Here is a 26,447-nt window from a genome sequence, read left to right on the forward strand (position 1 = left end):
CTGTAATTTTTTAGATTTTCTTCTCTTGTATGTTATTTTTGAATATGTAAATACAGCAGACTTTTTGAATTTCATTTATGTCTGCCACTTAGCTATATTGGTCTATAGTTCCCAATAGATTTTTGTTGAAGTCTTTGTTTTTTTTTTAATATATTAACATGTCTTAGAATAGTTGTGATCTTACATTTTTTTCTATTTATATTCCTTTAAATATTTTTGAAATAATTCCTATAAGATTGTCATTTGATACTATGTCAAATAATAGTGGGCATCCTTATCTTGGAAAAATTTTAGTTATTTGCCATTCATTATGATTTTAGCTGTTGGCTAGACAAATTTAAACTGCTCTATACTGAAAAGGCTAATTCAGCACTATAAGGTGAATGAGGAAATAAAAGAGATATTGGAGTTGAGAATGAAGACATGAGCTATTAGAACATACGGAACACACAGAAAACAGTTCTAGGAAGGAAATTCTTATCTGTACAATTTTATATTAGGAAACAAATAAAAGATACTTAAGTAAACAATCTAACTTCACATGTTAAAAAACTAGTAAAATGAATGGCAAATGAAACATAAAGTCTGTAGAAAGAAGGAAATAATAAAAAGTAGTTATAATAAGTAAATTTAAAATACAGTACAAAAGATTAATTAAACAAAGAGCTGGTTCTTTGAAAGTATCAAAATCGACAAACTCTTAATGAGATTTACAAAAAATAAAAGAGGAAAGCCATGCAAATAAGATCATAAATGAAAGTGAAGAAGGTATTACTATATGGATGCTAGTTATTTTGTTGTATTAATTATAAAATATAGAAAATTAATATTTTCTGCACTGTATACTCCCAAATGTCTGATTCTCACAAACATATATTCCCTTACTAAATTGGAAAACATTTTTAAAGCACATAAGTGGGTAATGATAAGAGATATTGTTCATTTACATGAATATAGGTCATACAAAAAGTTTAATCTTTATGATAAAAGCACTTAAGATTTAAGTCCTAATTCTACCATTTAATAGTTCAGGGATTTAGGTTGGAGAAATTAGCATTCATTAGCTTCAACTCATCCTTGTGTGAAATTGCCTAATAAACAACTTATATTTATAGATGAAAAGGCTAAATAATATAGCATATTTTAAATTCCTGGAACATTGTAGTATATTAGTGTTAAATAACTGTTTTACAATTGCATTATTTTAGACTCCCATAGCCATATTATATATAATTTTTATCCTGTAATTAGCATTAATATTGATCCTGGAACTGCAATATGACTTCCAGGTGACTGGAAATGTATCTTACACAAAGCATATTGAAAAAAAAAAAGAGGAATTAATCCATGTGAGGTTCAAAGGATATTTGTCCTACCGATATTGATTTTCTTCTATCAGACAGTAGTCAAGGTCTTTGAGAAGTAATTGAATTGACATTAGGTAGGTTTGGGTTATTAATAATGTAACAGCTTTAGATACTCTTGATGACTTAATATTACGACAAAAGCAATGCCTGGGACTGAAATGCCTGGAAATAGGGTCAATAGCTATGTCTCTGAGGAGAAGGGCATATACACGTCCTTTCTAAGAATTTATTTAAAAGAACAAAGCATTTTATGTTATTATCAACTATAAGAAAATGAAATGGTCTTGAAATTTTTCTTTTTAATTACATAAAATCTCAAAGGCTTTCAAGATTGCCATTATTTTATTTTTGCCCTTATTTGGTAAACAGACATGTTAGAATTGTAAGATTTTTATGAGTAGATCAAAGGTTAGGATCATAGATGTGTTTTTAATATTTATGCTCCCTGAATTCCAATATCTATATTCTGTCAATTAGCTATTTGCCTTTTATAAGGTAGTTAACTTCATTGAATTTGTTTCACATATTTTTTTTCCGGCCACACCCGTTTGATGCTCAGGGATTACTCCTGGCTAAGGGCTCAGAAATTGCCCCTGGTTTGGGGGACCATATGGGACGCCGGGGGATAGAACCATGGTCCTTTCTTGGCTAGCGCTTGCAAGACAAACACCTTACCTCTAGCGCCACCTCACCGGCCCCTATTCCACATATTTTTAAATTTGCATGTCAAAATTTACATTTTAGCTATAGGAAAGTCTAATTATAAATTATTAAATTACTATCGATTGATATCAGATACTACCTCATGCAATATAACAATAAAATAATATGTAAATTTAGTGTATTTCTTTACTATTTCTACAGAGAAGAGTTCACTAAAGGTGATCTCCAGAAATCTTCCTTTTATCTAACTTCTCTGACTTCATTTTCTCTACTTCGTATTATCTCAGTTGTCATTTAGTGTATTCTAATCCCAGTTCTCCCCATCTTTCATCTTTATTTACTACTACAATATTTCTACATAAAGTTCTAAGTCTTATGACTTCACTTATTTCCTGAAAGTATGTTAATATCCTACTCATACATTTTAATATCTAAAGAGGGAAATTATCAAAGCACCTATATTTCTAGAATTTGATGCTGAGATTGAAGTTAAACCTAATAATCTGACCCATAGTAGTGTATAATAAATGAAGGTATATTAAAATTTTAAAGTATATTATATATGCAAGTATATTAAAAGAGATACTAAGTATTTGTAGTTTTTGCCAACAATACTGATGCCATTAATTATCTAGTTTTTTTGAACTTCAAGTGCTTCAACTATACTATTGTTTCTCTAGTGATGACAGATAGTACTAATTTGCATGTAAATCAACAAATTAGCCAAATTACTAATAATAGCTAAAACTTAGAAATTTAGTATTCACTATGGTTCTAATAGTTGTTTATACACACACACACACACACAAACACTAACATTCACATTTTGAGATGAGGAGGTAAAGGAAGATTTTGTAACTTGGTCAGGTCACACAATATAAGAACAGAAGAGTTTTGAATTAAGATGCATGATTTCAAATTCCTTTATCTACTATGGTAAACTAAAACAAATATATTTACTTTCTGTGGAAACCGTTTATCATTACTATGCTGTAGCAATTAGTGTGGGTTTATTTTAAACCTTGCTTGTTTTCATTTTCAGTTTTGAAAAAGTGGAAATTTTTATAACATAGACTTCTGATAAAAATAATCTCTTCCTTTTTTTTTTCTTTCAGAGAGTCATTTTCAATATTGTTAACTTCAGCAAAACCAAGAGTCTTTACAGAGATGGAATGGCCCCTATGGTGAAATCTACCAGCAGGCCAAAATGGTAAGTGCACAAAGATAGAACAGAACCCAAATATTTGCTCGCTATCTAGGTCTAGAATAATGGTTCCTATATGGCTATTTTATGAGATCTAATTACTATTTTTTGAAAATTTCAAAACATAAGATTTCATATTTGGAATTACCAGTATATTTATATGATGTAAGACTAGTCAGTTTTTTTCATAGATTTCCTGTCCTGTTTGATTTTTATAATGATATCTTTACAGACATAATTAAATTTGATTGTTTTTCCTAACTGAACATTAAGTACTCTATAGGAATCTGTGAGGACATTGAAGTCTATACTATACTGCTCTGCTTTGCTAGGCTGTGTTGTTTTTGTGGATTTTCAAGTTCTGTTTGTTACAGTAATATAATAAAAATGAGATTTGGAAATTTTGGTCTAGGAATTATGACGATGATAATGACACCATAGTGAAAGCCTATTTTTTCCAGATATTATTTTAATATTTTTAATATTTTCTTTCTTAATCTCACATTTTTGTGAGGTAAATTTTAAATATTCCTCTATTAAAGAAATGGAGGATATTTTATTTAAAACCTTTAGCAATATAATTCTTTTCTATCTCAATGTTATTCTTCAGAGAAATGAAATAGGAATATTTTAGATGTTCTAATAGAGTTCTTGGTAACCAAAGCAATCCTGAGCTAAAAGAACAAAATGGATATATTATTTATGTTGGATTCAAACAATGCTACAAAGCTAGATTAATGTAGAACCATTTTTATTGTAGTACAATCAGATATAAACCATTAAAATTACTTCTCTGAAGGCCTAAAATAAGCTTATATATAAGCTTATATATATTACTAATTTATGACAATGAAGCCAGGAACACACAGTGAACATATAATAGCCAATTGACACATATAAAGCTGTTCATCATTATTTACTAGGGAAATGAATATCAAAACCTCTTAAAAGAATTTCTCTTATGTGATTCAAATGGTAGAACATATGCCTCACATGTGGAAAGACCAAAGTTTGAATCCTGACCCTGAGTAAAAGGAAATAAAGGAAGAATAAAGGGAATCAACATTGTCAAAGAGACAAGAAACTAGCAACAGATGTTGAACAGAAGGAAAGAAACTCACCCATTTTAGGTGTGATAATTAGTACAGCCACTATATAAAACATTAGAGTCCTCAAATAATTAAGAATAAAAAATGCTAAATATGTTTAAAAAAGGATAAAAATATCATATAGTCCACTATTTCGTTTCTAGATATTTACCAAAAACACTTCATAAAAACGTAAGTTCATAAAAACATTTATTTTTAGTAGCTGGGATATGAAACAATTTAAATATCTATACATGAATGAGAAACTCTTGTCACTTGACACACGAATGACCCAACAAATCGTATGCTAAGTGAAATAAGACATATGAAGAAAGACAATTTCATTTTAATTCACTAATTAGTAGAAAGTAAAGAAATTAAAAAACAAAACTTTTATATTTAAAATACAAGTTTATTGCTATTAGAGAGGAAAAGGGTTGAAATTTGATGAAACAGGTAAATTAAGTCAATTGTATATAGTAAATGAAAACTAAACTTCATTTTTATTCATAGTTGAATATATAGAGATATGAGTATAATGCTATACACTGAAAACCTTATAAGGCTATAATGTTAATTCAGTAAAATTTGAATTGAGTGTAGGAGAGTTTAAGTGTTTTCTTAAAGCCATATTTAATGAGGACACTGTACTATTTCATTATTTCTCACTGTCATTCAGATGATTAATTCACCTTTTTTTGGGTGGGCACACCCGATGACACTCAGGGGTTACTCCTGACTAGGCGCTCAGAAATCGCTCCTGGCTTGGGGGACCATATGGGATGACGGGGATCACACCGCAGTCTGACCTAGGTTAGCGCGTGATAGGCAAACGCATTACCGCTTGCACCACTGCTCCAGCCCCTAATTCATCTATTTTTTAAACATTTAGCATACATGGGATGCAAAAGTCAAGAATGAAATGTTATTCACACAAGTAGATGTTTAGTTAATCCGGTTGAATTAATTTATATATGTATATATATACATATATATATAAAGTGCTGATGCTTCCTAAGTGCTCAATAAAAGCCATCTATTATTAATAGTCATGTACAATACTGTACTAATCAAGGAATTGATTATATTAGTCTAGATTTTATCTCTGTTCATATATCTTAATAAATACTGAGAAGAGAATCTCCAAGTACCTATATTTATAGAAAACTAACTATAAATAAATATTGAATTAAACTTTTATCTACAAATAATACTTAGCAATTTTCTATAGATGATGGGCTGAAAAACTCACATTTGTTAAAAAGTATAGGCATTTGGTTATAATGAAAAAATTAATAAAATAAAAATAAGTTTATTGAGCCTGCTATTTGTTGTGTTGCTTCAAGTTAATGATATTTCCATTCAGTCTCCTTTGGTAATGATATCCGGTCAGGGACAAACTTGGGCTTTGAGTTTCTAAATTCATCCAGATAGATAAAAGCAAAGAATGTGTCTATGTTAATAAATACCTCTGTAGATATGTAGTCCAAACTTTGAAAACCCAAGATGATCCCTTTTGAACTACTGATGAGAACTTTTCAATATGCTTTTATTTCTTTTATCAGATTTTGTTTGAGGATCTTAGGTGATAATAATTACATATTATCTTTGAATTATTATTAATAATAATAATCTGTAATAGTTCAGAAAAGGGAGAGACGATTATTTTCTATTTCTGTACTTTTAAATATCCTTAATTATTTTACGTCCTGTTTGATTTCTTCTGGACTGTTATTTGGGATTCTTTTAGTCAGTTTCCTTTTACTAGACTTTGAAATATTAATCAGTCCTTGCATTTATAATATCATGCTTTAGAATGAAGTTCATGATCTTACCCAGTTATGTAAGATTTTCTATTTAAGCCATTATAAATTCACTCTGCTTCTCTTATGACTTTAAAGTTTCACAACTTGGTTGTTGTTAGCAACAAACTTGTTCAAGTTTGTAAGGTACAATATGTCAAAGAAAATCAAGTTGTTATGTCTAATCTTCTAATTTTTCTGTCATTATTCCTCATCCCTGAATGAAAAATTGTTCACTATGAAATCTTCATAAGCCTCCATTATTTAACCACATATATTTATTTGCATATATTTATTTACTAATACTCTATTGAGCTTTATAATGTGCCACATATTATTTTATATGTTGAGGATAGAGTAAAATGCCATAGAAGATATCTGTTCTCTTGGGGCCAGAAAAGTAATACAGTGGGTAATGAATGAACTTGCCTTGCTTGCAGCCAACCCAAGTTCTGTTCCAGTCCTCCAAATGTCCCCTGAGCTCATTAGGAATGCAGATCCAGGAGTAAGCCCTGAGCAGAGATCATGTGCCCCCAACCCCAACAGAGTGATTTTTTTTTTATTCTTGAGAAAACTTCCATTTTATACTCAGACTAGAAATTGATCTTTACTGGTCATAATTGTGTTTTGGGATAATAATTTTGTTGATCCCCTGAATCTTAGTTCTTATTGCTAGTTATGGCCTAGTTTAATTTTTGGGTCTTCCTAATTCTTTTGGCTACAAATCAACATTGAATTTTTAAAATTAATATTTATTAATAAATATCAAAATATCAAGTTATATTTCTTTGTAGTCTTGTGTTTACTTTTAGAGTAATTAAGTATTTGTATCAATAGACCATTGGTTTCTAAGGAACTTTTTTCCATTTGTGAATAATTAAGTAAATATATAAGCAGACGCTAAACTGATACTATACTAAATTCAGGAACAAAAGTTTATGATAATTAAAGAAATAGATAAATACCTGAAGATTTATATTTCAGAATGTTTGTTGCAGTGTTCACTAAATTAGGAAAAATTATAAATTCTCTAAATACTCATCAGCTGAGATTGGAATTATATTTGGAATTATAAATTATAAATTATATTTGGAATATAGGAGGAAGTCATTAAGTTCATATTGTGAAAAAAATATTTAAAAAGAAAATAAATGGACATAAAAGGGTATAAATAAGCTCTTTGTAGTGGCTAATCTGGATATTTTTGGTGATTTTCTTCCCTTTATGTGCTCTCTTTTGTTGGTTTTCAAATGTTTAAAATAAATGACTTTTATGTTTAAATTATCTTTATATCTATAAAATAAAAATAATTAGCAATTAAATCTAACATCTTATCTTTTATTTATTTATATTTATAATATTTATTGAGACCAATGTGAATCACAAGTCTTTCACAATATATTTAAGGTACATAGTGACAGTGTGACACTATTGGTGTTGTCCTCCCTTCAACTGTGTTCCCAGGATGCATTCAATATCTCCCCCTTTTGACCCTGAACTGCTAGACTAACAGGTTCCCATTGTTTGTAGCTTGCTGTAGATTGGGGTTCTTGATTCTGTTGTCATTGACATTAGGTTTGGTATTTAGGTCTGATTATTTTTTATTTCCACTAAAATTTCAAGCGACTGCTCCTGGTATCATCCACATTTTTTTTCCTCCTCAATTTATAAGGCAGAACAAGATGATTCAAGTTTTGTGGTTCTGTAGGAAAAAAAAAATAAAACAATCATCAATGGCAAAAACACAACAGAATAGGAACAAAAACAATGAAACAATAATAAGAAGAAAGAAAAAAGAAAAAGAAAGGGAAAGAAAAAATGGGGAGGGCTAGTGTGGCAAGGTTTCTTTTCTTTTCTTTTCTTTTTCTTTCTTTCTTTCTTTCTTTTTTTTTTTTTTTTTTTTTGCATATACACAGTAAGTATTGGGCTAAGAGATTCCTGGTTTCTCCACTCCAGAAGCATACTGTCAGGGTAACAAGTCTTTTTTTCCTTTGAAATGCAGCTCATACTCTTTATCTACAAGGTTGCTATGAGATTTAAGCCTCCACCTTTATTATGACCCCTCCACCCTTATTAAAGTTCTAAGAACTGTGTATTAAATACTCTGTATTTTTATACAAACCCTATCATCTCTATAACCTAATGCATATCCATGATAGTTTGCTTTTTGTTTCCAGGCTTGTATTTGTCAACTTGGTCTAGTTATCTATCATTCAATTTTTAAGAAGAATTTAATAAAGGTACTTCAGATACCTTTATTCAGCAGAATATTTCTTGTTCTTTGGCTTATAATTAATTATAATATAAACAAAATTTCTTAACTGAGATATGATTTATTACTAAGATGTTGGGGTAAAATATAACATGTGCACTCACAAAACATCACAATTTTAAATCCCAGAGATTATAATAAAGATTAACTAAAAATGAGAGATTTCCTCCCACTCACTTCAGTGATAGAAAAGGATAAATTTAAAATTAATACATTAAGAAGATATTATTTTATTATAATTTCCATTATATTTTCTCCAATTATATGTTGAATAGAATTTGTTGGTGCAATTTAAATATAGAATTTAAAAAGATAGAGTTTAAACTCAACAGAGAGTTTAAAAAGAGTGAATTATGAATGACAAGTTATCTATTTTTGCTAGATGTAGGATGTTTCCCTGACAAAATATAAAGAATATGAGACATTAATTTTGAGAGAGGTAAGTCATTTTGAGTGAATCAGCACTAATAATCAAAACTAGAACCTATCCCTTTATCAAACTTCTTTCCAAACTTGATAGTATTAACAGATGCTTTGTATTCTGTTTTTTGGGAGGCAGCAGAGGATGTTGGAGGTGAGGAGAAGAGAGAACTTGATATCTTTCAAAATTCTTAACTAGGTGTCATAGAATTTTTGAGTTTAAAAGACCTATGATGGATCATCTAGTCTTAAGTAAAGATGAACAACTGATAAAGATGAAGCACAGAGAGAATTGTTTTCCAGGGACAGATATCAAGGTGAATAGAGCTCTGCGTGGATATATTTTAATGTAGCCTTAATCCTAAATCAAGAAGTCACACATTAACTTCAGTCCTAAAACAGAGATAGGGAGAACAACAGACCCAGCTGGGAAGATAGGTACCACTACAGTTATCTCTTTATCTCTGGACAAATTAAGTTGTTTAATGTCACTATGCCTAGGGTTATTCCTAGTTTTGAGTGACGTTATAAGGATTTAGTAAGTTAAGTTGGAGTAAATCTCAGACTAGCATTTGGCATCACATTTTCCCACACATCCCTGTTTGCTTAAACTTGATCATGACCAAGTTTGGCTCATTTTCTAGTCTCTTATCCTTTTGTTTCCCCTTATCCTCTGGCTATGTTTTAGGAATGCTATCCCTAAGCAGAACTAAGAACTCCATTGTATCTTTGTTATAGTTCAAGATATACTCAAAGGTCAGACTATATTTTTTGTTTGAATTTGATCAAGGCATCCAGATGCTTGCTCTGATAAGACAAATTTTATACAGACTAATTATCACAATCTATGTCATCAATCCAAGGTTATTTCTTGGATCTAAACATTTGCCGAGAAATGTACTGAAAATCTAAGTAGTTCTTACTCTGCTTTATCCCAGTTGCCTCTGAAATAAGGGCAATATATGCAACTGATTTTTCTAGATATAGTCTCTCCTTTCCAAAATGACTTCACTTTCCTTTATCTTTTTTTCTCTTTATTACTTCCTTATTAGTTAAAAGGATAATGAATAACAAATTTTAGCCATGTATTGCAAAACTGAAATAGCCCAATAAGAGGAATATGTGTGTGTGTGGGGGGGGGGGTTAGGGGGTAATGTACTAGACTGTAGGGGCCATAGGAACATTGGTCAAGGATCTTAGAAACTTGTATGAGGACAGGTGAGATAACTGTATGCCAAAAATCATAATGTTAACACTATTATAAAAATTTTATGGCCCACACCTCCAGAAGTGACTGACTACAAAAGTTAGAGTAAGCCCAAAGTATAGTCCCCCCAAACTAAAAATACTTAATGATAATAATTCAAAGAAATTTGGTAAGGAGTATTAGAAGTAGTATACAAATCTCAAAGGTAGGAAATTGACTTTAAGTTAGGACTTGATGATTGAGAAAATAGTAATATTTCAGAAGATTTGTAAGTATTTAATGTAGAAGATAGTGCTAGTCCCAAAGTTAGGGAAGGGGGTACATAATACTGGAGGAAAAGCAGATTTAAAAGAGATGGAAGAAGTGTGTCTCTTTTATGGAAAATTTAAGAGCCTACAGGAATTCCAGGTTAAAAATTTCAGCTTTATGTTTAGCGTATAACTCTATAGATCAGGAGAGAAATCAAGACAGTAGAATACCCTGTTGCTACAAAGACAGGAATGACCCAAACCATTAATAGAGTTATAACATAATATGGTAAAAGAGTTTGACTTTCATGCTCCAGCAGACATAATTATAGATAATCTTATTAAATATTCAATAATTTTCAACATAAATATTTATTTTTAAATATTTTATTATTAATTATTAATTAATATCAAATATTATTTATTTTTATAAATATTAATATTTTGGACCACCTATTCTCTTTTATTTATTATAAATATTTACTAACTTTAAGTATTAAACACAAATCCTGATTTTTTTTAAACTCAGGATTCTTTTCTGCATCTGATCTCATTATGTACTGACTAGAAATATAAATTAATTTAATATATTTGATATTAACAGTATGCTTTTGCTTACACTTGAAGTTTCTTAATAAAAGTATCCTGCGGCACTCAAGTGTTATTCCTGGCTCTGCACTTAGAAGTCACTTCTTGCTGCTTCAGGGGACCATATGGGATGCAGGGGATCAAACCCACGTCGGTTCCTGGTCACCACATTCTATACAGACACCCTATTGCTGTGCTGTCGCTAGGCCCCAGGATCAGTTTTCTGTTAACAGATAAACCTGACTGTTATTTTTTTTTAACACGAGTCTGTTTTCTCCTCTCTAAAATGTGGTTACAGTTATCTGAGAATTAAAAAGAGGTAAAATAGAACCCTGTACTTAGGAAGAACTTTTTAAAGGCACATTTTCTATGAATCAAGTTCTAAGAGGGAATAATCTTTTGGTACTGAACTTCCTATCACTGTCTCAGAAACCAACAGCTCCTGATTGACTGAAAATAAGGTGGCTTAGAAATTCATATAAATTCTTGGTGGCCATTAACACTTGTAGCCTTGGACACTTTTTTGAATTTAATGCTGTGATCTGTGGGACTTTTATTTGTCTACATTATAAATATTTTATATCAGGATTTGCTTACTGAAATTGTTTACATACTAAAGTTCCATTGACAGTTTTGCTAATTTCCCATCAACAAACAGCCTATCCGTACTAAGTAAGTGATATCAGTTTGATGTAATCACTTATCTTGGGACTGTTAAATTTCATGCTTAATCTATCTCATAGGAAACCTTCTCTGGTTTCTTTGTTGCGAAGTATTTTGTTTTGGCAATGAAGGGAGCAAGTCATATAGCAGATATATTAGCATTTGTGTTATTTTTTTAGAATGTTATATCAAACAGTATTCCAAGTATAATACAAAAGTAGAAAATTTTCACAAGTATTTTTATTGGAGTATTAATAATATATAATCTTTAATTTTGAAGCAATTACAACTAGTAGATGGGAGAGAAACATAATTTATTTCAATATAAAAAGCAGAATTTTGGCTAATTCTTCATATACCTCTTGGTACTTAGTATATAAGCATGGTGGAATGTAATTAATTATGAAAAACTGAATTAAAAGAGTAAATAAAATTTAACCATACCCCAGTAAAATCATGAAAAAGTGTATTTAATTTCATAGTATCCTATTGACTTCAATAGTCTTTGGATCTACAACATTTGAACTCTGATCTTTCTCTGACATGGGCTGTTGAAATGAACATCTCTTTCATCTTTATTTTCAGGCTTACTTCCTACAATCATCATCATCATCATCATCATCATCATAGTATACAATGTATCATAATCAATATGCAGATGCTAAATGGAAGAAATGGTTGATAGCTAATATAAAACTGCTTTAATAGGGCCAGAGTGATGGCATGGTGGATATGGCTGGCATTTGCCTTGCACATAGCTGACCTATATTGATCCACAGTATCCCATGTGGTTCACTAAACATTGCCAAGAGTGATTCCCTAAGCACAGAGCTACGAGGAAGTCAGTAATAAGGAAGCCAGGAGTAAGACCCAGAACAAAAACAAAAGCAAACTGCTTTATTATGTTTCTTCTAATAATTAAAGACTAACAGTGAACTATTTCAAACTGTTCTATGAGTGGCTGCTTCAGTCTAGGGAAGATAATGAGTCTAGGGTTGTCTTTATGGGCATGCAACCCATGTTATCACATAAGGCCTCACACTAGAAAATACTGTCTTTGATTTAATACTCTGTTCTTGCACATTCTAATTTATAATAGCTTTTGAAAAAGCCTGTATTTTCATTTCTCACTAGATTCATGAACTATGGTTAGTCATTTCAAATACAAAATATAACTTCCAAGAAATAAATCAAAACAACTTAAAATAAGCTAAAATTAAAGAATGGTTGTCATATATAAACTTTTACACCCGACAGAAGGCTTTCACATATTTATACCTGCATGGAAAGCCTTAAAATATCTATAAAGTTATTCCCACCCTTTATCTTCTTCCTTTACAATATACCTATTAATGCTATTTTTCTTATTTGTTATATTGTCTTCTTTATAATATCACTTAGTCTTGTTGTCTAAACATTTCTAGATCTCTTAACATCCCATCTACAAATTTCAGAACTCACATACTTAGAATTAAAAGGTTATTTGTGATTAGTTTTCAGGAATACAATAATTTTAATAAATATCTCTTCTCCAGTGTCAACTTTCCTCCAACAGTAACCCCTGTTTTTCTTCAACCCACATGCCTGCCTATAGGAGAAGCAATTGTTTTAATCTTTGACACTATAGTTTGCAGTATCACTACCAATAGGTTTTGTGCATGGCAGTTTATTTTTTTAAGTCTTCCCACTTTTTCCTGGTTGAATACTTTGCTCCTCCATTATTGTAGTGTTCTTTACCTAACCTATCCCCAATTTTATCGAATAGCAGGCTTTCTACTGAAAACAAGTTCTCTTGTTGTTTCTGTTACCTTTGGGCATTTGTTGTTTTACTATTATATTTCTACATATTGCTCATAAGATCACTCTGTTTCCGTTTCTCTCACTCTGACTAAATCATTTAACATGATACTCTTTAAATCCATCCAGGTAATAGCAAATTTCATGATTCTATAGCTCATTATGGCTGAATAATATTCGAGTTCTTTTGTATGTCTGCCAATATGTGTAGTGTAAGGGAATATCTCATTATTGTTTTGATATGCATTTCCCTACTGACTAATGATGTAGAACATTAATTTCATATGCCTTTTGGCATTATATATATATATCTTCTTTGAAAAAGTTTCTGTTTTTCTTCCTCTGTATTTTATTGGGTTCTATATCTTGTATAACTATATAAATACTTTATTTATCTTGCATATTAACCCTTATTAGATGAGTGATAGGTAAATAGCTTCTGCTTTCAATTTAAGTTAGCCAGGGGGGAAAAAGTTGTAGAATTCTCAGTAATTAATGAAAGAAATAGTTTATGAAGGTTCAGTTTTTCCATGATGATGTTAATTTATTTTAATCTTGTAGAACACAAGCATACAATCATGGCCTCAGTAATATATTTTTATTTAAAGATAAAGGAAACAAAACTTATGAAAGGTTAAATGATTTTCCTGAGTTCACCAGGTTGGACTTGTTCACTGCAGGATGAAAACCTGAGTCTTTATAACTATAGTTCAGTACTTTCTAAGGGTAAGTGAAAAATAGGAGGGCAAGGTGGTCTTTGAGTACCATAGCAACATAACTATTGAAAAATTAGTTGGTACTACTCCAGAAAAAAAAACCTTTAGAAATTGTCACGATGAATAAGGTAGCAAAAGGTGAATGGAAAGTGTTCCTTATTAAGTTCATACTATAGCTAAGAAGTACATTAAATTATATTACATATACTTTCTTTTATGTTATTTACCCCTTAAATATATTTGATATATAGAACTGTATAAATTTGAAATACACAGAGTGAAATTTGGTTAAGGGTTAAGGCATATGCTTTGAATGTATTTATACTTGTTCAATCCCTGGTATTACAAGCATTTCTTTTTTCTCTGAACACTGTGTGTCCGGCCCTGGATAAGCATGAGCATATTTCTCTGAAACCCCAAGCATTACTATGGTTTTCAAGTAATCCCTGGCACCAGAGGGGCTGAACAACACTGCATGTTGGGGCTTCAGGCTTCACATAGAGCTGCCATCTATCTTCTGGAGATACTCTCAGGCCTTCTAAGCACCATTTGGTAGACCCATCCTCCCTAAAAAAACGTGTATATTGTTCTAATAAATTATCATATTCAGATTGTGTTACTTTTATACCAAGTAATATAATATATTATTTCCTATATTTACTATATTGCACATTAGATTAATTTGATTTTCAGTACTTACTGCACATTTTTATTTTTAAACAATATCAAATATCTTTCTATCTCCCATACCCTCGTAATTAGTATTAGCTTTTTTATGAGTTTGATGTTTTCTATTTCATAAATAAGTGATCTCATCACATGCAGCACTGTCTTTCTCTGTCTGACTTTTCTCCCAAAGTATAATGTGCCCAGGGTATATCTAGGCTGCTGAAAATGGTAGTATATTTTCCTTTATGATGACTGAACAACATTCCCATTTTGTATGTAAATATATATGCCATTCTTTTAAATATGTACATTCATTTAAAATTTTCTATTATACTCAGAGATGTATTCTTATTTATTTTTTAAGGTTGAAAACTTGAATCTCATAGAGGGTAAGTAACTTACCCAAAGCACAGTTTAGAAAAGTAGCATAGCCAGAATTCAAAGCAATTCTCTAATATGACAAAGCCCGAGCATGTGCTGCTAGGTAATGATGAAAGAAATGGGATGAGCAGGGTAGGGAAGAGATGGAAGTCAGGAAAGCAATCCCATTCACAATAGTGCCACACAAACTCAAATATCTTGGAGTCAACTTGACCAAAGACGTGAAGGACCTATACAAAGAAAACTATAAAGCCCTGCTCCAAGAAATAACACGGAAATGGAAACACTTACCCTGCTCATGGCTTGGCAGGATTAACATCATTAAAATGGCAATACTCCCCAAAGCATTATACAGATTTAATGTGATCCCCTTAAAAATACCCATGACATTCTTCAAAGAAGTGGATCAAACACTTATGAAGTTCATCTGGAACAATAAACATCCTCGAATAGCTAAAGCACTCCTAGGGAAAAGGAAAATGGGAGGCATTACTTTCCCCAACTTTAAACTGTACTACAAAGCAATAGTTATTAAAACAGCATGGTATTGGAATAAAGACAGACCCTCAGATCAGTGGAATAGGCTTGAGTTCTCAGAGAACATTCCCCAGGCATACAATTACCTAATTTTTGACAAAGGAGCAAGAAATCCTAAGTGGAGCAGAGAAAATCTCTTCAACAAGTGGTGCTGGCAGAACTGGTTAGCAAAAAAGCGAACATAGACCCCCAGTTAACATCATGTACGAAGGTAAAATCCAAATGGATTAAAGACCTTGATATCAGACCAGATACCATAAGGTATATAGAACAACATGTCGGTAAAACACTCCATGACATTGAGACTAAAGGTATCTTCAAGGAGGAAACTGCACTTTCCAAACAAGTGGAAGCAGAGATTAACAGATGGGAATACATTAAACTGAAAAGCTTCTGCACCTCAAAAGAAATAGTGCCCAGGATACAAGAGTCACCCACTGAGTGGGAGAAACTATTCACCCAACATCCTTCAGATAAGGGGCTAATATCCAAAATATACAGGGCACTGACAGAACTTTACAAAAAAAAAACATCTAATCCCATCAAAAAATGGGGAGAAGAAATGAACAGACACTTTGATAAAAAAGAAATACAAATGGCCAAAAGACACATGAAAAAATGCTCCTCGTCACTAATCATCAGAGAGATGCAAATCAAAACAACGATGAGATACCACCTCACACCACAGAGATTGGCGCACATCACAAAGAATGAGAACAATCAGTGCTGGCGGGGATGTGGAGAGAAAGGAACTCTTATCCACTGCTGGTGGGAATGCCGTCTAGTACAGCCTCTATGGAAAGCGATATGGAGGTTTCTTCAAAAACTGGAAATTGAGCTCCCATTCGACCCAGCTATTCCACTCCTAGGGATATACCCTAGGAGCACAAGAATACAATACAAAAACCCCTTCCTCACACCTATATTTATTGCAGCACTATTCACAATAGCCAGGCTCTGGAAAAAACCAAGATGCCCTTCAACAGACGAATGGCTAAAGAAACTGTGGTACATATACACAATGGAATATTATGCAGCCGTCAGGAGAGATGAAGTCATGAAATTTTCCTATACATGGATGTACATGGAATCTATCATGCTCAGTGAAATAAGTCAGAGGGAGAGAGAGAGACGCAGAACAGTCTCACTCATCTATGGGTTTTAAGAAAAATAAAAGTCATTTTTGTAACAATCCTCAGAGACAATTAGAGGAGAGCTGGAACACCAGCTCACTCCATGAAGCTCACCACAAGAGTGGTGAGCACAGTTATAGAAATAACTACACTGAGAACTACCATAATCAAGTGAATGAATGAGGGAACTGGAAAGCCTGTCTGGAGTACAGGTGGGGGTGGGGTGGGATGGAGGGAGATTTGGGACTTTGGTGGTGGGAATGTTGCACTGGTGAAGAGGGGTGATCTTTATATGACTGAAACCTTATCACAATCATTTATGTAATCAAGATATTCAAATAAAGAGAAAAAAAAACAAAAAAAAAAAACAAAAAAAAAAACAAAAAAAAAAAAAAAAGAAAAACCCAAAAAAAAAAAAAAACATTTAGACAAGAGTTATCAGCTAAAGCAAAAGGAACATATAAGCATAACTCAGTCCTTGAGAAGTTTATCTTTTGGGTTTCCAAGTTCCAGTTCATTTTAGATCTTAGAACAATAGTTTCTGAGCATGGAAATTGAAGCCAGTAGCTATTGGAGACTGGTCCTTAAAAGTAACCGAGGTTACCTTCCTATTAATTTGAAATTAGACCAATAAACTTTAATAATTGTGTATGGACTAAATATTTGTTACCAACTTTTTCCTTACACTTACCTAGTTGTAATGTTCTCCTTGAATGTCTTTTTGAAAAGGAAGAAAAATTAGCCAAAATGTTTTGTGTGTGTGTGTGTGTGTGTGTGTGTGTGTGGTTTTTGGGTTACACCCGGCAGTGCTCAGGGGTTACTCCTGGCTCCATGCTCAGAAATTGCTCCTGGCAGGCACGGGGGACCATATGGGACGTCGGGATTTGAACCGATGACCTCCTGCATGAAAGGCAAACGCCTTACCTCCATGCTATCTCTCCGGCCCCTAGCCAAAATGTTTTAAGGTTACTCTTAGATAATTAGACAAGATTTTTTTCTCTCACCTAGATAGAAATAATTTTTTGTATAGAATTTCCAAGTGAGGTTGATTGGTTCATGAATAAGAACCCAAATGTATAGTTCAACACTACAAGGGATTATTTATGAAATCTTTGACAGCAAAGTCTTCTTGTTGTCTGAATGATCCTCTAAGAAAGTGATCAACAAGAAATGAGTTAAACACATTTTTCAGAAAATAATGCTTTTCAACAGTTATTGCCTCCAGCTCCATTGAGAACAATACATTTTCTATTTATTTAAGAACCCTGGATATTTCCATTGGTTGGGAGACTTTCTTTGATGTTTGTATACTCTTTTGCCTAAAATAACAATACCTGCATCATTATCACACAGCATGCAGTTCCTTAAATAAATTATACCATGTAACATAGCTTCTACTCCATGTCTCCATAGCTTTCTAGGTAGATCTCATGAATATCATGATTTAAAGAAAACACATATCAAAATCCAAAGGTCCTAACTTTTCCCCTAAAATTAATTTGTGACAGCTCTTGATGAAGCCATTGTTATCTGAATTCAAAAAGGCTTTCAAAATGGAAAGGAGATTGAGTTCTCAGGATTATTACATAGAAGTTACTGACAAGAATAAAACAGGAAAGGTCAGTGGAATTTATGGGATAAGATTTGTTAAGTAATCTATTATGTCTGTACATTTTCTGTGGTGGAAGACCTTCCAAGGAGTGAGTGCTCAGTTCATCTGGCACCACTCCTGGATGATATGTGGCCCTACTGAGAGATCTGAAAATTGATGCTCAGGCCAGCAATGCTGAAAGGTTTTCTGGTGCCCCAGGCATAAGCTCCAGCCCTTTGATCCTTATTCTCTGGTCCTATCCATAATTTCATGTGTCCCTTTGGACAGCAAAGGCTGAAATTTACATAGGTGTTATAAAAGGCGAAAACATATTTTCTTCCCAATAACTTATAACAATGGAAACAAGATTTTCTGAAGTAAACAATGCAAAACTGAATGAAAGAAGGAAATAAAGTACGTAGTCAAGTTATGTCAGATGTCAATCATTTATGTCTTGTCCAACTTTACTTTACTACTCTATGTATCATTTAACATTTTATCCTTCCAGATTGCTACATTTACTTTATATTAAGTCAGTGTTTTGATCTATGCAACCTCTCTTTCCTTCAACTTAAAGTGCCACCTAGACTCTCTTATTTTCTCTCAATTTTTATGATGCTAGAATTTCACCCACTTTTTTGTTCATTTCTTAATGACTAAACTTGACTGTTCTGTCTGCAGTCTCTATAGTTAAATGTGTTTCCTGATCCTTGATCTCAGGAACTACAGTGGGTATCTGAGATCAGAGAATACCTTGTGAAAGTTGACTGCTTTCTTTCTTAATTCATGAACTGAGGGGATATCATTTGGTTTTTGGGCCACACTCCGTGATGCTCAGGGGTTACTTCTGGCTATGCACTCAGAAATTGCTCCTGGTTTGGGGGACCATATGGGACCCCGGGGGATTGAACCATGGTCCATCCTAGGTTAGCTCATACAAGGCAAACACCCTATTGCTTGAGCCACTGCTCTGGCCCCGAGAGTGTCATTTGAAGGAAAGAATAAATTCAAATAGTTCTGTTTCATAGGGCAGACATACAATCATTAGAGAAATGATATAGTTTCACATTTACAATCATTAATATAATCTTAAATTATTGGGTTATAATACCAGATATTGAATTACCTGTTACTAAGTATATTCATCAGAGTAAAATTACTTAATAACAAAGGATGAATTATTACCATAGTAAAAAAATCAAATTAGATTAACTTTAGGATTTCTTCCAACACTTATATTCTGGACCTTATCTCATCACATGCATAGATTAGAAAAATACAAATAGTGGGACCAAATCTAAAATATATCTTCAAAATTTTAACTAGGCAGTTTCAGAAGATTGTCAGACTTTTACATACAACCAAAGACTATGAGATGCATCGTTTAATTCTTTACTCAAATCAATTTTTTTTGGAGGCCACACCTCACGATGCTCTGGGTTTACTTCTCTCTGCACTAAAGGGTCATTTCTGGTGGTGTTCAGGGGACCATCTGTTGTGACAGGTATTAAACCCAAGTTAGCCATGTGTAAGGCTACCATATCTGCTGTACTCTAGCCCCTCATTTAATCACCTTTTGTTAAGTGTATATTGTACATCAGGCACAGTATCTCTCACACACACACACTTAGCATTCAAGATATATAAGATGCAGGGGCCGGGAAGGTGGCGCTAGAGATAAGGTGTCTGCCTTGTAAGCGCTACCAAGGAACGGACCGCGGTTCGATCCCCAGGCATCCCATATGGTCCCAGCAAGCCAGGGGCGATTTCTGAGCCCATAGCCAGGAGTAACCCCTGAGCGTCAAACGGGTGTGGCCCAAAAACCAAAAAAAAAAAAAAAAAAAAAGATATATAAGATGCAGTATTAGACATCAAATAACCAAAAGACTGGGATGAAGACACATATGTAGAAAAATGAATATAATATAGCATATAAAAGCTATGTATATCTAAAGATATAATATATTTTATATATAAATATAATATATAACATATATGCACATACACATATATGTGTAATATAGTTATATATCACTATATGATAGGTATATATAATATACATGTATAATAATGATATATAATAGTTGTATAACATATTAATTATATATAAAATACAAATATAGTGGATCACATATATAACACATATTTATAGTTCTATATAAATATATTATAGGATATGATATTTTATGAGATGATATTATACAATATGACATGATATCAGTGTCAAGAAAAGGAAAACTAATTGTAGTAGGTAAACAGAGGAGAAAGTTTGGTGATAGTTTCAGAGGGGAGATGGATCTAGAAGCATGAGAAATTCCAGCAATATTAAAATGGAAGTTACCCTTGCTTCTCTAGGTAAAGGACTTTGATAAAGGAATTAATCTGAAAGGAAAATATATTTTGGTAAAATGGATAAAAGAAGAGAGGTAAAGAGGTTGAGGGAAAGTAAGGTAGGGATTTCACTAAGAAGTATAGGCAAGTGTCTTCTGAAAGGCTTTAAACACCAGGTTTAATATAACTTTTAGATTTTAAATTATGTAATTATGTGGCAAACTCAGAGCAGACACCAAGTGATTGAAATTCACTTTCTCTCCACTTATTTTTCTGTTGAAAGATGCTACATAAGTTATAGGCAAAGCCAAAGACTTTTCATTATTTTCCAAGGTTTGACCAAGGTAGGTACTTACCTAATTTCAATAAATAATGAATTTTAATTTTTATATGCATTTAAACTGTAATGGGCAACAATCATGATCCTGTTATGTTGGATGTTATGTCAGAGGAGGTAACAAGGTTGACACTTTTTCTTAAGTCAGTGGCTAAGGACCCAAGGATAGCTAGACAATTATTGTGAAGGTGTACATTATTAAGATATGCCTGTGCATTTACTATATGAAGACTATCTCTTACAAAGGTGAGGAAAATTGTCATTATTACCACTGTGAATAATCAAATAAATTTGAAATCCTCACTGACTATTGTATTTCTGCCATTATGTAGTACCTGGTAAATATAAATAATGTGTTGTGAATGCTTGGGGACATTTTTAATACTTATAATTTTCTTCTTTTTGCAATACTATAACCAGTAGTCTAACTAGGAAAACGAAGTTCAAAGGTTTAATACCCCCCTGCTCTAATTTTTCACTTTGTATTGTAATTTACTTTGAGCATGTGCACTCTTTCCATTTTGTGTTTTCACAGTAAGATATGGTCAGATATATTATTAGTCTTGTGCCTCTGGAATGGAGAATTGATATTGACAAAGTAATATGTCCAAATATGCCTGTGTATTTCAGGTAGTAAGTACTGGATCAAACAGCCATAAAACTTTCTATAAATTATATAAGCTCCTGAAATTTGTTTCCTCACAATAAATAAGAAATAACACTATAAATATGAAAGCGTTGTTGTGAGATAGTGTACAATTCTGCATATTACAGGATCCTGCACAAAACCTAACAAACTGCAGATGCTCAAAAAAGTTTCTTTTCTCTTTTTTCAAACAGCCTTTTGAGTAAAATGCTCAGACCAGCATCTGATATTTTAATCAAGAAAGATACATTTTTCAAATATTTCTGCTTTGAAATCACTAGTTATACAATAGTGAAAGAAAAACTAAGGATAGGAGGAGGAAGGAATAGGTAAGGGTAGGAAGCTGAGACGTTGTATCAAGTAAGTAACTTAGGGTTCAGTTTCAATACTATAGGTATGAATCAGAAGTTCCACGAACTTACAGGAGTGATGAAACTGAATGCTGATAATGCTTAAGTAGTTCTGCGTGCCTTTAGAAGTTTGTATAATATCCAATATATTTAGATATAGAGATTACAGTTAGCCTTGGGAGTGGGATAAGGAGAAGATCCTTTTATTCTTAGTTCATCCATTCTTAGCCTTTTATTCTTAGTTCATCTTTATTGGGATTTCTTTTGTTACTCCTATAATAGAGGATGAAGAAATGCTCCTTCAGTGACCATCTTATATGTGCAGCATGAATATTAGTAAATGGTTAAAAGATTAAAAGATTAAAATGAGTAGTTTTTTTTAATCTACCCTAAACTTAGATTCTTCTCTTATTTTTTACTTTTTGTCTTCATTTTTATAAATTATTTTGTAAAGTAACTTGCAAACTGGCCGATCATGCAAACAAGGCAATTCTTCCACTGAGCACTTGAGGAATAAAACAAAAAATTATTTTTGACTGTCTTGTTAGAATTTGCAAATACTGGAATATTTCTGACAGGTTTCTTGTGGTTCTCCTGAGAGGGAAAAATGTGAATCTACATATACTATATCATGAGGGAAGTACAATGAAGAAAAATAGGAAGTGATATTCTTTTCTTTTTAAAGTTTTATTACATCAAATATATGAAAAATAACAAAACGGCAGTAAACGATGGTGCCTTTTGATGATAACTTTAAACTGAAGAGAAAATAAATGTCTCCCCTCTTGTCTTGAAAAGAAAGAGATTGAGATTACTTTTTCAAAAGTTGATTTCATTTTTTTCCTTTTTTGTTTGTTTTACCATTATGATTTACAAAGATATTCATAGATACACAATGTTTCAGGACTAATTCCACAACCAGTGCCAAATTCCCTCCACCAGTATTCACAGAGTCCATCCCATGCCGTCACCACTCGCCCCAACCTGCCATCATTACAGATACCTTTTCAAGTTTGTTTCTTTAAAGAAATATAAAAACTTATATGCTCATATTTAAAAGCTCTTAATTAAAACTGCGAGTTACCTGGTGAATGTTTCTAAATACATTTTAGAAAGCCATATTGATTGTGAAATGAGAATTTATTTTTTCATCAAGAAAGCAAGCCAGACACATGTGTTGTCTGGTGGTGTGGTTAGGTATCTGACCATATCTCACCTACATCTCCTCTCTTGAGATATATACTTTCATACTTTAACCTTCAGACGTGTAATGGTGCTTTACACCTTTGGAGAAGCCCACATTCTCTCTTAAGTACCTTAACCAATTCTGTATCCTCTCTTTCCGGTTCTTCACAACCTCCAAATCAAACCTGTTTTTGCTTTAAAAGAAAGCCCGGGCTGGAGGGATAGCACAGCGGTAGGGTGTCTGCCTTTCATGATGCCAAGCCAGGATGGACCCTGAAGTACCTGGGTTTGATCCTTGGCATCGCATATGGTTTCCTGAGCCTGCCAGGAGCGATTTCTGAGTGCAGAGCCAGGAATAACCCCTGAGTGCCAGATGTGCCCCCCAAAAAAAAAGAAAGAAAAGAAAGAAATCCTACAGTGAGAGATATTTAGTGCCACTTCGTACAACTGACATATAATTGAGTAAGTAATGTTATTAATAGTATTAGTAGTTATTGTCACATTATATATATTCACCATTCTTTCCTACAGCTAAAGCAGACATTTAATGTTCTGCATAAAGTATAGAACATCTTAAGTATTTAAAAGAATGAATTATGTTTATTTTAAGTGATAATTTTAGGATCTGGAAAAATAAAACTATATTTTTATTTTTTATAAAAATGATAGACTGTTTATAATTAATCATTTTTTCTTAGTCTGAAAATAAAATCCTAATAAAAATAGGAATATAGAATAAAACTGTCAATGATATAATTAACCCAATTATTATGCATTAGTATAAAAATTAATTCAAAGTGCCCTAGTCAAGATTATATTATTCTTGTTGTCAGAAAAGAAAAAAGCTAATTTGTAGGGGTAAGCTTTTACCTGGAGTAAATTTCTCTTATAGTAAGTACTTAAACAGGGCAAATTAAGAAATGTAATTATTGTCTCAGGAAGGTAACCTTTGAGAGAATCCAGGGTTGAGTGGTCTTCAGAGACATGACGGCTATTATGGATCATCTTCAAATAAAAAGGTTCATAAAATTAGGATGTTTTTCCTCTTTGCTTGAAATAGTTTTCAGTAATATAATTCAGAGTTTTCCTCAAATTTAATCTTTCTTGCCTAAAGGCTAGAAATTTCTATAAACATTTGGTTTTATGGAAACCATCTAAAATTTATCATAGTATTTTGGATGGCCAAAATTATTTCTAAAAGATTGTGTGCCATAATTGGCACCTTCAGTGTTCAAGTTCACCATAGGCTATTATGTAATTGCTTCTCCAGGGATCAGTTTTTTAATAAAGCTTACCTGTTACCATGTCCTAGCTTTGTTGAAGAGTGGCTAATAGAAAATAATCTGGAAAAATATTTTTATATCTTCATATGTAGTCAAGACTTCAATGTATTGTCAGTCTCTTCTTGAGCACTATTTCTTCAAAATGGAATACCAATTCATATTAAGAAAAGTTCTTTTTTTCTGATACCCAGTGCAAATTTATCTGACTTAATTTTTGTTGTAACTCCACTTTTAATGGAAGAAAGATCATAACTTGGATACAGATAGATATGTGTCCATGTTTATACCACATCACTTTAAAATTTTTGGCTAGAACAAGTCAGTGAAATTAATTTTCTCCTAATTCCACATCTATACAATTAATATCAAAAGTATCTACTTTATAGGTTTCTTTGTATGTCTAGTGATATATTTAATATAAAACTCCTAATCCAAGTTCTGTATAGTTGTTAGGGAACAAACAGAAGTCCCTGAGTGGTAATAATTTGTAAATCTGACTGGTTCAAGATGACTTACAATTGTGATAAAACAACTTTAAAAACTGAAAATGGAGAGCTTAAAGTACTTATGAAGTAACTAGGAAGTTACATAAAAGACAGAATAGTAATTAATACCCAGAGACAATAGATATGAGGTTTGAAAGGACCAGCCCATGATATTGAAGCTTACGACAAAGATTGGTGAGTCCAGTTGGAGAAACTAACTACACCAACAACTATCATGACAATAGTAGTGCATGAGAGAAATAGAATGCCTGTCTCAAAGATAGGCAAGGAGTGGAGAAGGAGGAAGATAAGGGGATGGAGAAGCTTGCACTGAAGGGGGGTGTTCTTTTTATGACTGAAACCCAACTCCAAAAATGCTTGTCACCATGGTGCTTAAAGTTATTTATTTTATAGAATGACCCTGCGAAGTGCAAAGGAATGCCCAGCTAGACCTTACTTAACTCAGCCCTCAAAGACCTCAAGAAGATCCCAGGAGGTCCCAGAAGGTCCTTGATAAGTCCTAGAAGGTTCTAATACCAATCACACAAATTCCAAGTGTCTTGGAAGTAGGTTGAAGCTACACTTAGAACTTACCATCTTGCACTAAAGTTATGACACTGTGAAGTGGCTGGGCAATAATGATGCCACGTGTTTCTATACCTCTTTAGATCTTACTGGTATTATAATTCTATTCATTTATCCATATGACATCACACAAATAACACCTTAAGACTACAAAAGTCAAAATGGGAAAGTCACTCAGAACTCCACCACATTCAGTGAACAATGATGATAGCCCTGAAGACCCAAGTAGAATTAACTAGCTGTATGATCTCTCTAATAAGGACTTTAAAAAGAAAATGTTGAGGCTGTTTAAAGAGCTCAAAGAAGCAATGGTGCCAACAGTAAGTCACAAGGGAATGAGAGTAGAAATAAGAAAACTATTAATATAAATGAAAGAAATGAAAACTTGGTAGGTGAAATGAAAAACTCACTGCAAGGCTTCAGTGAAGGCTTCAGCAAAGTAACAGCTACTGAGGACAAAATCAGTGAGCACCAACATGAGATACAGAAAACCTCCAGATAAATAGACAGTGGAAATAAAGCCCTCAAAAAATTAACAGCTGATGAGAATTGTTGGAACTACATAAGAGTCATCAGGGTCCCAGATGTCTAGCAAGGCAACATTGAGGAGGTAACAATATTCAAAGACAGCATTGCTAGAGATCATATGCACCCAGATAAATGAGGTATGAGGACTAAGAGCTTAACAGAGAGGCAAATAAAACTTCTTAGACATCCCAGTCAAAATGATGATAAACATAGATGTAAATAGGATACTGAAAGCAGCAATATTAAAGAATGAATGTATATACAAAGGAGCTGCCTTAAGATTTACAGCAGGCACTTCTCAGAGGAACACCAACAGATAGCCAACAGGCACATGAAAAAAATGCTCATCATGATTTATCATTAGTGAAATC

At 32.6% G+C, this 26,447-nt stretch overlaps 1 protein-coding gene across 1 annotated transcript in view; it reads left to right on the forward strand.

Moving 5' to 3' along the window:
• Positions 1-26,447, forward strand: part of AGBL4 (AGBL carboxypeptidase 4) — a 1,193,307-nt gene that overhangs the window by 485,053 nt on the left and 681,807 nt on the right. Inside the window, 1 exon segment of the mRNA XM_049775185.1 lies at positions 3,146-3,240. Within this exon segment, the coding sequence (XP_049631142.1) occupies positions 3,146-3,240 (95 nt within the window).

Source organism: Suncus etruscus, chromosome 6 (assembly GCF_024139225.1).
Source record: "Suncus etruscus isolate mSunEtr1 chromosome 6, mSunEtr1.pri.cur, whole genome shotgun sequence".
Classification (NCBI taxonomy): domain Eukaryota; kingdom Metazoa; phylum Chordata; class Mammalia; order Eulipotyphla; family Soricidae; genus Suncus; species Suncus etruscus.